At 31.8% G+C, this 16915-nt stretch overlaps 2 protein-coding genes and 1 long non-coding RNA gene across 4 annotated transcripts; 2 read left to right on the top strand and 1 right to left on the bottom strand.

Annotated features, from left to right (window-relative positions):
• The first annotated feature begins 1634 nt into the window (after nt 1–1634).
• LOC111916015 (2-oxoglutarate-dependent dioxygenase DAO) lies at nt 1635–9940 on the top strand. Of its 2 annotated transcripts, none has more exons than XM_023911657.3 (3): nt 1635–2200; nt 9078–9399; nt 9505–9940. In XM_023911657.3, the coding sequence occupies exons 1-3, from the start codon at nt 1860–1862 to the stop codon at nt 9757–9759; spliced, it is 918 nt and encodes a 305-aa protein (XP_023767425.1). In that variant the 5' UTR covers nt 1635–1859; the 3' UTR covers nt 9760–9940. The 2 variants fall into 2 exon arrangements, with proteins under 2 accessions (XP_023767425.1, XP_023767426.1); XM_023911658.3 differs by having other exon boundaries at nt 1637–2200; nt 9204–9399.
• A 1376-nt stretch (nt 9941–11316) lies between these two features.
• On the bottom strand, nt 11317–12254 carry LOC122196490 (uncharacterized). The gene is made up of 2 exons (XR_006188242.2): nt 12118–12254; nt 11317–11983 (listed from the first exon to the last, which is right to left on the bottom strand). It is a non-coding gene; the product is annotated as an uncharacterized LOC122196490 (long non-coding RNA).
• LOC111916016 (2-oxoglutarate-dependent dioxygenase DAO) lies at nt 11533–12991 on the top strand. Its single transcript, XM_023911660.3, has 3 exons — nt 11533–11960; nt 12187–12508; nt 12604–12991. The coding sequence occupies exons 1-3, from the start codon at nt 11614–11616 to the stop codon at nt 12856–12858; spliced, it is 924 nt and encodes a 307-aa protein (XP_023767428.1). The 5' UTR covers nt 11533–11613; the 3' UTR covers nt 12859–12991.
• Nucleotides 12992–16915: the final 3924 nt, after the last annotated feature.

Below are 16915 nucleotides of genomic sequence, written 5' to 3'. Positions count from 1 at the left end.
AATTTAATTCAAATATACAATAAAAGCATATATTTTTACACTGGTTTTTATTCAATAAAATAACATTGCTTTAATTTTTTTTAAAAAAACAACTTAAAATAAAATAGAAAAAATATAAAAATGCAAGCACAAACAACTATCATTGACCCTATTTTTGTAAACAGCGTTTATTTATTTTGGGGAATTCTTAAATTATAGTGAAGCCTTGATGTGCGTAAACGGTTGTGGTTTATGTCTACATATTGATGTATGGCCATAACAACCGGATTGATATTGCCTTCGTGTGCGTTGTTTATAACAGAGTTTTAAATTTCATCGAACTCGCGACATTTTGCCATCATATCGCGAAACTTGAAACATATTTCATCAATATTACGACTTGGACACCTCGTTAAATCGTGGAAAACGTTTCGAACTCTTCCCAAAAAATCTCTAGACACACCAATACTTACGTCTTCCGAAACTGAAACCCATGCTAGGCCCAACTTCTCTTCTTCCTCTTCCGACCAATTCCACATTTTGGGAGCCATGATTTTTGAAAGATCAACCAACACAAATTTGTGAAAGTAAATAAAGGTAAAGAAGAATTGTGTGAAATATAAGATGTATGGTTGTATTTATAGGTAAAAGTTTTGCAAAAAAAAATAAACTAGCCGTTAAACGGTGGTCAAAGATGTCAAAGGAGTAAAACCATTTCATTGGCCGTTGCACTCCGTCGTCAGCAACACGAAGGACCACGAGCACGACCGACCACGATCAGTTGGAGTGGTGTGCACAGATCACTATCGTTTCCTTGTCAACCACGAGCCGGGTATGACTGATATAACAGATGACCTAATGATAACATATTCAAACTCATATTGTTTATTTTGTCATCAACTCACCCACCACTTTTTCACTTCAAGAAGCACATGAGAAAATCATAAATTGAGAGAAGGGATTGGACGTTTTGGTAAATTAGCTCCTTAGAATATGAAAATGTGGTTTTTACTTGTATATAAATGTTCGAAAAACTAATTGTAAAATTACATAGAATCCAAAAGTTAAAACAATTGATTAGTTTGAGAAGATTCAAAAAACCACATTTTTTTCATAATCGAATTCTCTGTCTCTTTCTAGTTTTATTACTAACCTTAGGAGTAATATTATTTTATTTTGTTATTTGATTATGTAGATCAGGTGATGAAACATGTGAAACAAGCCTTGTTGGCGCTAATTTGACACACAAATCTTGCAATCGAAGGTACAACTCTCAAATCAAAATATGTGAGACATATTTTAAGCGCTATAATCTTTGAATGCATTTGTATGTGGCTGTTTATTAATATTGTTTACATCTGATCTTGGCTTTTTTTACAGATCTTAGGTGTTATTATCTTTACTGTTCTATCACTACTACATTCATGCTTAACCCGACTTACCTAACTAACCCGATTCTAACCACCCGTAGTCCTTAATACTTAACAAAAAAAAAAACAAACAAACAAAAACAAAAACAACTAACCCGACATGTGTAACCAAAAACCGGATTGGGTTGACCAATTTACAGCTTTAGTTTCAGTGTGATATGAATGTTAACAAAAGGAAGACCGAATGTGTTATCAAAACGTGCAATAGGGACTTTTTTTGACAAAGTGGAAAAACTGCACTAAACCTTTAAAATCATGCTAATCACATGGACCATTTCTTTAATTTAATTTAGTCAATATATTATTAAATTACATCACTAGTTAGACACTAGAAGACAAAATGCGACAGTATTTTTGGCAATTTGTCAACTTGAAGCAAAATAGAAATCCTCTCTGCAACTACCCGTTATAAATCTCCAATTTTTTCGAGGCAAATTTCAGCTACACAAAATGGCCACCAAATGCAGCATCCCGGCGATCGATCTACAAGATTTCCCCAACCAATTATCCAAATTGATCTCAGCATGCGAAGAATGGGGATGTTTCCGGCTATTCAACCACCACGAGGTCCTCCCATTGACGCTGATGTCGGAGATGAAGGCGGTGGTCAGATCACTCTTCGATTTACCGGCGGAGATCAAGCGCCAGAACACCGACGTCATCACCGGAAGCGGATATATGGGTCCGAAGGTGAATAATCCGGTCTACGAAGCACTCGGATTTCATGACATGTCATCTCTTCATGATGTCGATTCCTTTTGCTCTCAGTTGGATGCTTCACCGGATCAAAGGTAGTCATCCCTCTTTTGTAACTGTAAATTGATATTTCACGATCACCATAATCATCGATAATCGGTCAACGGCCTTCATTTTCAGTATGATATGTAGATAAAGAAAAATGGAATCTGGATTGATTTCGATGATCTGAGATGCATGAGATTGATAGGAACTTGGTCGCTTTCATGGTGTTAGAAAGAGATGAATTTTCTTATAAGTAATTGATCAGGAAAATAAAAATAAAATAAAAATCTGAACGAGGGTTATTTTTATTATTAAATTAAGGAAAAACTGCAATAAAGTCCCTATATATTGACCTCATAATCGATTTAGTCCTTATGTATTTTTTTTATTCAATTAAGTCCCAAATACCAGTAATCTTATTCAATTTAACCCTTTGACCCGGTCAACAGGTCATCCAACTTTCAAAAATTACATTTTTGGCCCAGATTTCAAAATTTATTACAAATTTGGTCCAAAATTCACATATTTTGCCTAGATTTTAATTTTTTTTTTGCAAATTTGGTCCAAAATTTAGCCTTTTTGCCCAAATTTTAGAATTTAATTATGAATTCATCCCAACTTTAGTTTTTTTTATAACTTTTTTTCTCAAAAATTTGTTTCTAATATGTTTCTTCTTTATAAACTCATATTTATACAAAAAAAAAAGATATTTTCACATAAAAATCTTATTTTTTCTACATAAAAACTTTTTTTAAAAGTTTTTTTGTATATAAAATATCTAGTTATAAAAATAGATTTGGACTATTTGTGTGATATCTCTTAAAAAATCAATTAAGAAACTAAAAGTAACCCTAAATTATAAAAACAGGTTTGGATTATTTGTTCTTTAATCACATTTATATGAAAGTTTAAACTAGTTACATTATATATGAAAGTTTAAAATGTATATAATATAACAATATTATATTTTATTCGTAAGATTTTTTTTAAGAAAAAAGTTAAAATCATAACTTTGATATATTTTTTTATAACTTTTTAATAAATATATTATCTAAATAAAACATATTCATTCATGGCACGTGTCCGATCTAGGTTTTGATTTTTTATTGCCAATCAACCTTTTCTTATTTGGATTATTTATAATCTTGTATTTCCTTTATTATTTAATGTATGTTATATGAAATATCGGTTGCAATTTATTATCGATAAACATGTTTTTAGGGGAGTGAGAAATGACCAAAAATACAATAACAACATAAATATATAAAATATTATAACTATCAATAACACAATATAATACTTTAACTAAAGTTCTAAAGAATTTACACATGAGTTTGGTTTAAAAAAATTACTCAAAGACCTGAAAAATGCTTGAGTTGAGCTTCACAAGGAATTTTTTTAACCAAACTCATGTGTAAATTCTCAAGAACTTTAGTATTGTGTTATTGATAGTTATAATATTTTATATATCTATGTTGCTATTTTATTTTTGGTCATTTCTCACTCCCCTAAAAACATATTTATCAATAATAAATTGCAGCCAATATTCCATATAACAGACATTAAAAAAGAAAGGAAATACAAGATTATAAATAATCCAAGTAAAAAGAGGTTGATTGGCAATAAAAAATCACAACCTAGATCGGACACGTGTCATGAATGGATATGTTTTATTTAGATAATATATTTATTAAAAAGTTATAAAAAAATATATCAAAGTTATGATTTTAACTTTTTTCCTAAAAAAATTCTTACGAATAAAATATAATATTATTATATTATATATATTAAATTTTCATATATAATGTAACTAGTTTAAACTTTCATATAAATATGATTAAAGAACAAATAATCCAAACTTGTTTTTATAATTTAGGGTTACTTTTAATTTCTTAATTGATTTTTTAAGATATATCACACAAATAATCCAAACTTATTTTTATAACTAGATATTTTATATACAAAAAACATTTAAAAAAAAAGTTTTTATATAGAAAAAATAAGATTTTTATGTGAAAATATGTTTTTTCTTGTATAAATATGAGTTTATAAAGAAAAAACATATTAGAAACAATTTTTTGAGAAAAAAAGTTGTAAAAAGAAACTAAAGTTGGGATGAATTCATAATAAAATTTTAAAATTTGGGCAAAAAGGGTATATTTTGGACCAAATTTGTAAGAAAATTTAAAATCTGGGCCAAAAGTGTAAATTTTGGACCAACTTTATAATAAAATTTGAAATTTGGGCCAAAAATATAATTTTTGAAAGTTGGATGACTTGTTGACCGGGTTAAAGGGTTAAATTGAATACGATTACCGGTATTTGGGACTTAATTGAATAAAAAAATATATAGGGACTAAATCGATTATAAGACCAATATGTAAGGACTTTATTGCAGTTTTCCCTTAAATTAACATAAAAATATGTCACAAGTCAGAACTATTAGTGATAAACATGTTATTTAGCAATATAAAGAAAAACAATTCAAAAACTCGCTTAAAAAAGTCATTATTAAAAGTTAATATATCATTTTGATTCATTTGCTAATTGATTTAAGGTTATATATATATATATATATATATATATATATATATATATATATATATATATATATATATATATATATATATATATATATATAAACATACGTTAAAGTTACATATAAAAATGTATATAAAATATTTATGTATTTAGAATACATAAACATATTTTAAAATACTTTAAAAAATACATAAGTATTTAAAACAATATATAAAAATACGTTAAAATACTCAATATATATATATATATATATATATATATATATATATAATATGATTATATATTTAATATATTTATTTACAAATTATTATATATATTTATGTTTTTAATAATAATAATAATAATAATAGTTGTATTAGAAGCTTAGCATTTAAAACATTATATCAAACTTTGAAGAATAAAATCAACAAGAAGTTTTTAGTAATAAAAAGTGAGTGGCTTTATAAGTAAGACGAGTCGGTATGGGCCTCGACGAGAAGCGACGAGACCTACGTGGCACTCCGCGACGCCGTCATAACGCGGTAAACACCGCCCCCCTAGCCGTTGCTTCTCGTCACCCGAAACTCGTTGCCTTGGAAACGAGTTGTAACGCCAAAAAAAATATACGTTGCACATTTTTTTACCGTTTAATAACGGTCCATTTCAAAAAAAATACCTTTTTACCATTTATATATATACATACAGTTTATTTCAATTTTTATATACCTTTCTCTCATTCTCTTTATATCTTTATACACATTTTCTCTCATTCTCTCTATCTATATCTTTAATTCAAAAAATGGAGCAAAACCCAAACACCCCCCCTCCATCATCAAACCCAAACACAACCTCGCCTCTCGGATTTGCGGGGTACGAAAATTATTTTAACCTTTTGTCGTCTCAAAGTTCACCACAAATACCATACCAAGGTGCCGCTTTCAATCCCGCTTCACCGCCAATGCAATTTCCCAACTCACCTTACGTTCAACAAAATCAATTTGGTCAAAACCCAAATTTACAACAAAATCTTTTCTCTACTTTTGGTTCGATGCAACAAACAACCAATCAACCGTCACCTACAACACAACCAACAGTTCAAGTGGAAGCAGGAAGTAGTAGGAAAGGGAAAGGGAAAGGAAAATCAAAAAGGGAAATTAATAGCGGTGGAATCTGAAAATGCAGACGTTCCACAATGGTGGACACCGGAGGAGGAATACGCTTTGACAACGGCTTGGTGTGCTACTTCAAAGGACGAACTTCGTGGAAATGGAATGAAAAAAGGAGCTTATTGGGGGCGGTGCTCGACAAGTTTCACGCTATTTTAAGGAAAAATCCGTATCGCAACAACGACATGTTGAGCAGCAAATGAGGTATGATAACTAAGCGGTGCAACAAATTCAACGGTATTTACAACCGGATTGCGGCGCAACAACAAAGTGGAACCAACGACTTTGATTTGTTCAAAGCTACTAAGGAACAATATCGAGTCGAAATGGGTCATGTTTTCGACTTTGAAAATCATGGGAATTGTTGCGAGCGGATCCAAAGTGGAATAAAACGCCTACATCGTCGGAGGTTCAATCCAAAAGGTCTCGCAATTCTAGTTCGGTCGACGTGTCGGACGCACGGACTAACATCGACCTAAACGCCGATGACGATGAGATCCCGGATGATATCCAAGAGATATCCCCACCATGACGACCGCCCGGACGCGACAAAGCGAGGCGCGCTGCAAGACATGCGGAGGAGGTGGAGACGAGAGCAAAAGATGCGGCGGAAATGAGAGCGAAATTCGACGAACATTATTTGTTAATAAAAGAAAAAAATGAGTTGAAACGTCGTCATTTGGAATTTCTAGAAATTCAGGCACGGGAGAAGCGGAAGCAAAAAGAGAGGGAACTAATGACACAACAGTTGTCAATTCTTCGGACAAGCGAGGATGGTTTAGCACCTGCTGATCTAGCGGTGCTACATGCAATGAAGGAACAAATTAGGAAAAAATATTTGGGTTCATTAGGATTTGTGTGTGGTATTTAGTAGTGATTTCAATGTTATTTTAGTTATTAATTTAGGTTTAAAATTATGTTTTTTTAATTGTAATTGGATTTTAGATTTTAAATATTATGTCTTTTTTTTGTTTTTAAAATTATATGTTTTATAAAAAAAATATTAGTTATTATTAAAAAAACGCAAAAAGAAAAAAAAAACAAAAACAAAAAAAAGTAAAAAAAAACGAAATAGTAAAAAAAATACAAAAATAAAAATATTTATTTTTAAAATGTTGGTGTTACATCTTGTTGTATCTTGTTGTCCATTTCCTCACTTGGTGTTATAACACCATTTGCTTATGTGGCATGTGAGGTGGCACAACTTGGTGTTGCACCTTGTTGCCCACACCCAATGCTCTAAGAGCTGGTAGGTTTGAACCCCCACTCCCCTCCTTTTATATTAAAAATCCTAATTTTACATATTCTAATACTAGACAATGCCACATCAGCCGTTGTCTAGTTGGCATGTCATGTGTCATAAGTGATCTAATGAAAATATCAAAATGAATTAAAGTGCAAGGTTTATGTTTGTGTTTTAGAAATATTAATGTATCATATTTTTTCATAAAAATAAATATATTTGTATAATAACTTATATAGATATATTTATATTTAATATGTTTAAAAGGTTTATGATTGTATTTCATAAATGATAACTTATAAAAAATATTTATTTTTATAAAAAAAAAATATGAGACGCTATTGTTTATGAAATACAAGCCTTTTAAACATATAAAATAATTTTATTTTCTTTTAAATAAAATAAATTAAACGAAACTAATGTCATATGATAAATATGGTTAAGTATTTTAGCATCTGTTGCATCGGTAAATAATTATTAGCTAAGTGACGTTTTCTTAAGTTTGCTTTGAAAAGTCAATCTCTTATTAAGAAGCATATTTTAAATTTGATAAAACTAAATAATTTTTATAAATTAAATATCAAAAGTTTATATCAAAAAATATAAAATTTACCATACTTATATTACAAAACCAAAACAGAAACATATTTTTATATTTAATTTAAAACCGCATACTTATATTTTAAAATAAAATAACAACATACTATTACTCTTATAATAACATATTTTTCGAAATAACACATCGTTTTTTCATAACAATAAATATATTTGTATGAGAAAAATAAAGATAAATCTTAAAAATTACATCACATAAAAAATAAGAAGTAACAAAATGATGTTTTTATACTTTAAACTTTTTAAATAAAAAATATAAAACGAAAATATTTAATTATGTATTATAGTTTGAATATATTAGATTAATTCTCGACTACAAAAAATATTTATGTATTAAAGAAAAATATATTTGCATGATGATTAAAATTTGAAAGTTTTAAGTTTTTTTATTTATATAAATATTACATTTTCTATGTTTCTTTTTGCCTTTTTATTTGATTTGTAGTAATCAATACAAAATTTAATAGACTTATTTAAAATTTCACAAATGGCCCTTTAACGAAATTTCATAAATGGTCATTACCTAAGTTTCACAAAAGACTAAATATGGTCCTTATAATTCTTTCAATTTAACGGATCTATTTAACGAACATTCACACAATAATGACTATTTGTATGTGATGTTTGCTTCAAAGGAATCATTCATGCAAAAAAAATGGTTTCCTAAAAAAATATAATATGTTTTCTAGAAGTATAAATACATATTTTTATGTTTTTAGAAGTATAAATATATTTTCTTTATATAATGACGTTTTAATTTTATATACTTCTAATACATATTTATGGTTCTAAAAATGTATTTTTCACATTTTAAACCGTACCAATAGTAAAAAAAAAAAAAAAAAAAAAAAAAAAAAAAAAAAAAAAACAGGTATTTAAAGATATATCATTTAAAAAAATACAAATAGGATTTTAATTAAACATTTTTCCATATATAAATAATTTTTTTTGGTATGAATACGTACTATGAAGAAAAAATATTTAGGTAGAAATGTAAAAAAAAATATATAAAAGTTTTATTTTATTTTAAATTTTATTTCACAGTTACTTGTAAACTTATCATAAAAGGTAACAATAGCAAAAAAAAAAAAAAAAAAAAAAAAAAAAAAAAAAAAAAAAAAATACTGCAGTGTTTTGTTTTTAACACGTCAAAAACTGATGTTAATAAAAAACCAAAAATTTTTTGAAGACTCAAAGGTTTTATGAGAATGAAAATTGATTTATATACAATACTATTTATCTATAGACAACAATTTACGATTTTTAAGGTTATACAGTATAAAATATATAAAATATGAATTGTTGCATATGATTCAAAAAGAACCAAAAGTTTAGGCTTTGTGTATATGACCTTGGGTTTGTATAAATGTATATTTTTAATAGAGATACAATCATGAGATACTGTGGAGCAGTCCATGAATTATTTATTGGGCTCGGAGTGAAAATAGCCGAAGGCTTAGGGGTAAAAAGTGAAAATATTGGATTCAAGAACTGGCCATCTCGATGCAGGATGAACAAATACCACTTCACCCCTGAAACTGTTGGTTCCCCTGGAGTCCGAACACACACAGACTCCGGTTTCCTCACCATCATCCAAGACGATGACGTCGTCGGCGGTTTAGAAGTCATGAACAACTCCGGCGAGTTCATCGCCGTCGATCCATCGCCAGGCACCCTTTTCGTTAACCTCGGTGACATGGCAACGGTGGGTCTCCAAATTCCAAGCAACCTTTAATTTTATGGCTTTTTTCGTTCCAAATTTCATTCTATTAAATTTGACGGGATGCTGATTGATCGATATTACATGAAGGTTTGGAGCAATGGAAGATTTTGCAACGTGAAGCATAGGGTGCAGTGTAAAGAGGCGAAGATACGTTTTTCGATTGCATCGTTTCTTTCAGGGCCGAGAGAGGTGGTGGAACCGCCGCCGGAGCTGGTGGACGATGAGCATCCACGTGTGTATGTGGCCACCACTTACGAAGAGTACAGGAAGTTGAGGTTTTCGATGAAGCTGCAGGCAGGCGAAACTCTTGCACTCTTGTGCCCATCAAGCTCCGACAAGTGATTAACATGGTTTTAATCGGTCTCAATATGTTGAGAAAAAATGTGGCAATATGTTTGGAGTTTATGTTAGAAAAATAGAAAACATGAAAATTACATATTTAAGATTAGTAGAGGCATATTGCCTAAATAATTATTTACGACATTCCAATAGAAGTTTTTTCGTAAACAATGTCTTTGTCAAACTCCTGTCTGTCATATTCATTTGCATTTAGAGTTTTTTCGTAAACAATGTCTTTGTCAAACTGCTGTCTCTCATATTCATTTGCATTTAGAATTATCAAGAACTAATTTTCTTGTTATTCGCTTTGGTAGATATATACCAATAGTAACTAGTGATTATCCAATACTTTTGTGGATAGCAAATCAAATGGTCTTATATTTAATCATTCAAAGCCATTATGATTAAGGAAGATTTTTTAGCACTCTAGTACAACAAAGCTTGACGAATTTACATATTTTGTCAAGTATTTTTTGTGTTCAATTGGTCATTGTCATTAGAAAATATCATCTAATTAAGGGTTTTGGAAAAATTGTATCCGGTTTATGGATAATATGCTGACATAGCACAACAAAGTTTGAGGGAAATTGAGCAAAATTCATATGCGGTTTTTGACACTGTAGCACAACAAAGTTTAGCGAATTTATACATTTAGTCACTCGAGTAATCGGCTATTCTTATATCATGTCATATAATGATGTAATTGATAGGTAAAATTCAACTTTAATTGTCTATTAGACATAAAAATACTTGATTGACTAAATATGTAAATTTGTTAAACTTTATTGTGCAACAGTTCCAAAAATCCTTTAAGAATATTAACTTTGTTCTAATCACATGTTTTAGACATTACTTATCCTTCAAACTTTTTTATGTGCAACCTTGTATCGATGTGTGGTCCAATCACGATATGTGGTCGAATCACCCGTGGCTTGATCAAAGATGCATGTTAGCTTAGTGCACCTATTTTAAGTCGAGTAGGTGGTTAACAACACAATTTTAAGTTCAAGTATATGATTAGAAATGAGCACATATTTCATATTTCAAAAAAGAAAGCCAAAATGAAGTGGAAAATAGAGGGAGTTTTTTCAAAGTAATGTGCATAAACATTGTATTCCGAATATTAAAAAAATCTGAAAACTTTCGTATTTCTTGAGAAGCCAAGGAAGACGATTTCTGGAGTAGTCGAGTAGCCAACAGTGATGAGTTTAATCATCTCTAGAACGATTATCTTATTCTCCACAAACCGTGACACAATCTCTCTAAGGACTTAGATATGGATAGTTATTGATTGTTGTTTGTTACGGATTTGAAAATTCCATTCTTCCTTGACAATTTATCTATTCAAAATTAAGTTGCAGAGCACATAAATTCTTTTAATTGGTTACAATCTCATTTTGTATCTTCAATCTTGTTAATTGCTTATTGTGTTGAAACCTTGTTTCAAGATGATAAATAGGATATTTCTGATTGGACATACTTGATTAAGTGTAGAGTTTTGGTTAGTTTAATTAATTGTTATGTGGAAGTTAGAAACTATAGTTTTTACACATATAAAAGTGTTCATCAAATTCGCTGGATACTTTTAAAAATGAAAATTTACCTAAAATAAAAAATTAAAAGATTGAGAAACAGGTCCTAAAAACTACAAAGCTAACACTGATTTGTAACTAAATGTCAAATATATTTTTATTAAATTACATCTCACCATTAATCTATCTTTTTCTAGTTAGACAGTAAAGACAAAATTCGGCGGTATTTTTGGCAATTTGTCTCCTTGAAGCAAAAAACAAATCCCTCTCTGCAACTCCCCTTTATAAATCCCCCAATTTACCACGCAAATTTCAGCTTCACGACATGGCCACCAAATGCAGTATCCCGGTGATCGATCTACAAGATTTAGATTCCCCCAACCAATTATCCAAATTGATCTCAGCATGCGAAGAATGGGGCTGTTTCCGGCTACTCAACCACCACGAAGTCCTCCCATCGACGCTGATGTCGGAGATGAAGGCGGTGGTCAGATCACTCTTCGATTTACCGGTGGAGATCAAGCGCCAGAACACCGATGTCATCACCGGAAGCGGATATATGGCTCCATCGGCAAAAAATCCGCTCTACGAAGCACTCGGATTGTATGACATGTCATCTCCTCAAGACGTCGATTCCTTTTGCTCTCAATTGGATGCTTCACCGCATCAAAGGTACTTCATCCCTCTTTCTGTAACTGTACATACATATTTCATGATCATCACTGAGAATCAGTCAACGGCCTTCATTTTCAGTATGATATATAAGATAACGAGAAATAACAGGAACTTAGTCGCTTTCATGGTGTTTGAAAGAGATGGATTTTCTTACAAGTAACTGATCCTGAAATAATTGATGAACACATGTGATTTAACTGTATAGAAGTTTCAATTTTGACAGAGAGACAATCATGAGATATGCTGGAGCAGTACATGACCTATTTATGGGGATCGTAGGGAAATTAGCCGAAGGTCTAGGGGCCAAAAGTGAAAATATCGGATTCGAGAATTGGCCATGTCAATTCAGGATAAACAAATACCACTTCACCCCTGAAAGTGTTGGTTCCCCTGGCGTCCAAATACACACAGACTCCGGTTTCCTCACCATCCTCCAAGACGATGAAGGCGTCGGCGGTTTAGAAGTCATGAACAGCTCCGGCGAGTTCATCGCCGTCGATCCCTGGCCAGGCACCCTTCTCGTTAACCTCGGCGACATGGCAACGGTGCGTCCCTACTCCCTAAACCACCAAATTAGGGCTTTTTTCATTCGATTTAGATTTGACGCAATGGTGACTGAATTGATCGATGTTACTTGAAGGTTTGGAGCAATGGAAGATTTTGTAACGTGAAGCATAGGGTGCAGTGTAAAGAAGCGAAGATACGTGTTTCGATTGCGTCGTTCCTTTTAGGGCCGAGAGAGGCGGTGGAACCGCTGCCGGAGCTTGTGGATGATAAGCACCCCCGTGTGTATGTGGCCACCACCTACGAAGAGTACAGGAAGCTAAGGTTCTCGACGAAGCTGCAGGCAGGCGAAGCTCTTGCACTCTTGTACACATCAAGCTCCGATAAGTGATGAACCGTGGTTCAAAACTTCAAATCAGTCGCATTTTATTGAGAAAATGTTGCAATATATGTTAGAAAACATGAATATTACATATTTAATATTTAATATTAATATGGCATAGTGCCTAAATAATTTTTTAAAATATTCCAACGAAAATTTGCTTTGGTGGATATATACCAAACATAAGTAGTCATTGTCATTTAGTTGATTGAAATTGCAAACCAAATAGTTAGAGGTAGTTGCAAAATGTGTAGTTTAAATGGTAATTTTAATCACTCGGAAACATTACGATTCAAGGAATATTGTCTTTATCCCATCAGTCTTTAATCTATTAAGTTAATCTATCAAAAGAAAAATATAAAAAAATGGTGCAAATTAAAAGATTTATATAAGAAGAAGCGAAGTCATTTGCTCATTTAGAATGTTAAATTTTGATTGGTTTATAAAATTCATGAGGTGAAATCAGAAATGAGTTTTGTCTTTGTTCAAAATGGAATGTGACATTCCAATATGAAGGCAGACAAAGTTTGTCGTAGGTATTTGTTTGTGTTGGGTTGTCGTGATTTTTTTCATTTTGAAATATATTTATTTATTTATGATTGTATTAAAATATATATAATTCTTTTAGAATGATGTTCTTTGAATGTATCGAGTTGCCCGTCGGCCGTCGGTGGTCATTAGAAAATATTTGTAAGTTTGGAATTAATATTATGCAAACTACATATTAGGTTTTCAACTTATAACTCATTTTGCTTACAATTTAAAAAGGAATTATAAACAAACAAGTAATTATATATATATATATATATATATATATATATATATATATATATATATATATATATATATATATATATATATATATATATATATATATATATATATATATATATAAAGAATAGGATCTCATTAAACTTCTACAACCGACCAAGCTTTTAGTTTGGAATTTAAAGTTTCATTTATTATGCAAAATCAAAATGTAACCTTTAATAGATATTTCAGAAAGAGATTTTATAAATTATAATTAATTATGTATATTAGGTTTCAAAAATGAAGTCTATAAGTTTAGATGTATTTATTTGAGTTACTTTATAAAACTATAACAACTAGTATATTATTTGTTATGTAAGTTGTTAATATTTTAGGTGTTGTTTGTTTTTGGAAAAAAAAAACCTTTTCAGACCTCTTATTGTTGCGTGAAGCAGCACATGCGCAACACTTTTCATCTCGCAGCTGTTTGTTTTTTATAAGTGTTCGGATTAAAAAACTTGTGTGCGTGTTCTTCTTGGCGCAGCACTTGTTTTGTCTCTTCCAACATTTTCTTCTTCTTTTTTTCTTGCTAAAATATTTGATTATATATTCCTGAAATCTTACTTCACATTTTTTTTCGTTTTTTTTTTTTTTGTTAACTTTGTTGAATTTTTTTTCTTTTTTTTTTTGTTATATTGAATAATAATAATTTGTTGATGAGATATATTTTAAGCTGAAATATCTTTATTTTTTGTTAAAATAGCATTATTTTTTTGCTGAAATATCATAAATAGGGATGAGCATATGGACCGGGGAACCGGCCGGAACCGGTACCGGAACCGGAACCGGCACCGGAACCGGAACCCGATAGAACCGGTCGGGCCGGGACCGGGACGTTATTTTTGTGGATTTTTAGAACCGGGAACCGGTAGGAACCGGAACCGATAGAACCGACAAAAACCGGTAGAACCGGCAAAAACCGGTAGAACCGGCAAAAACCGGAACCGTATGATGCTATTTTTCAAGGACCGGTTCCGACATTTGAAGATACGACAAGAACCGATAGGAACCAGGAACCGGTGGAACCGGAACCGGTAGAATCGCCGGGCCGGTTCGGTTCTTGATTTTGGCCGAAGCCGGTTCCCGGTTCCGGTCCTAACAACTGAACTCTACTGATGAGTCATGGAACCCCATCCATGCTCCTACTGATAGTGAGATACGGGCCCAGCCCACACTCACTCTTTCCCTAACTTGGGCCTCGCCCCTGATCTGCTGCTAATGAGATGTGGAACACCATCCACACTCTGCAATTGGTGAGACACAGGACCTCGCCCACACTCACCTCCCTACCAGGCACATACAAGTATCACACGGACAACAAGTATAAACTATCACATAAACCATTCCTTGGGCACCCGCCCTCTATCATTGGACCTCGTCCCGAATATCATACTAGCATATTGTGCCTAGGGCTAACCCTCGGGTCTTATACTCATAACTACATGGGCCGGCATTGTGGCCGTAGACCCATTCATACAAAGGGAAACTCACCTGCATTGGCTGAACTCGCTGATGATCCCACTAGCTGCTGCCCGGCAACTCTCTGAACTCCTGCTCCACTCGCTCCCCAAGCTACCAATATCAATACAAAACTAAGTCAAACTGACCCCCGACAGACAACTAAGTCAACTCTAGTCAAAGTCAAAGTCCTGGTCAAAGTCAACCTTCCAGGTCAACCCTACTCGCCGAGTCACCCTATTGACTCGCCGAGCTCATATGTTCAGAGTCCTTCTATTCGCGACTCGACTCGCCGAGTTAATTTAAATAAATATGTGAAATTATATCACCTTATAATTTGTATTAATTTTATTTTAATTTTTATTGCATTGTTATTAATTTATTGTAATTAAAGTGAAAATTTTAAAATTTGAAATAAAGAATTAATAGGTTGACAAGTGGCATGCACTAATTAAGAGGTTTAATAGGGTAACACATGACAAAAAAAAAATGTGTATTAATTAGGAGGCCTAATATGATGACACATGTCATAAGGATATTAAAACTATTCTTTCATAAGGATATATATATATATATATATATATATATATATATATATATATATATATATATATATATATATATATATATATATATATATATATATATATATATATATATATATATATTGAGATCTCATTACCGAATAGGCTACAAGGTGTACACTCTAATATCGAATATGACATAATGATATATCAACCATTATGACATAATTACCTAGCTGAAATACATTCTAATAACGTAACGAGGAACCCGAATAAAATGTTTATTGTGACAGTGGATATACTAAAAGATCATTAACATAAAAAACAAACCGAATGCTAGTGATTGTCATATTATGGAATACATATTTCTTATTTACAAACCATTCCGGATCATATGAAACCAAACAATAAAATAAAGTATTGGTAGCAAACTAACGATGAATAAAATAAGTATGGTGTACAAAATAAAAAAGGTTAATTTTAAATGTACAGATCATAACTTAAATACACGAAACTGTAATCTTTCAATTCACTATCAATCGTGAATAAAATATCAAAATTTTAATATATATTAATTTTCAATTTACACCCTTTCATTTTTAATCAATGTTTCTAAAATATATTTTTAGTTTCTAAAATTCTTACTACATTCTTGTAACACCGGATTCCTGGTACGATTTCTATTTATGTATTTTTTTCATTTTGCCTTGGACTCGGCGAGTTGGAGGCTCGACTCGCCGAGTAGGAGCGATTTTGGCACGGGATTTAAATGAGGGACTCGACGAGTCGGGTCCCAGACTCGGCGAGTCCGTACTGGGCGAGTAAAACCCTAACTCGGGTGTTTGCACCCTATTTAAACACTCTAACTCGGCCTCCCTTGTCCCCTACACTTCCAGAGAGCTGTTGAGCGAAACCCTAGCCCCCCATATTGTTCTTGTGAGTGATTTTTGGCTTTGTGAAGGAAGTTTGGAGCTTATAAGAAGGAGGAGGTTGAAGAGTGCAAGGAGGGGAAGTAGATCCGAAATCTACACTATGAGAAGCTTCCATTCAGGTAGAAAAGTTCCTATCTTGATCACTAGTTCATTAAATCCCCTTTTTGTACCTAATTTGTGGTTTTTAAGCCCTAAAACCTCAAACTCCATGTGTTTATGCTCTATGTTCTAAAAGGACTTAAGATCTGGACTTTTTGGACATCTTAGAAGTGTAAAGTCTCTGTGGTTGAAGTGATTGAGGTCCCTATTGAGTGTATAACCTCATAAAGAGCTTGGAATTGC

The sequence above is a fragment of the Lactuca sativa genome, chromosome 2, assembly GCF_002870075.4.
Source record: "Lactuca sativa cultivar Salinas chromosome 2, Lsat_Salinas_v11, whole genome shotgun sequence".
In the NCBI taxonomy this organism is placed as follows: Eukaryota; Viridiplantae; Streptophyta; class Magnoliopsida; order Asterales; family Asteraceae; genus Lactuca; species Lactuca sativa.
Note: the sequence above shows the minus strand (reverse complement) of the source record. Positions and strands in the feature narration are given on the sequence as shown.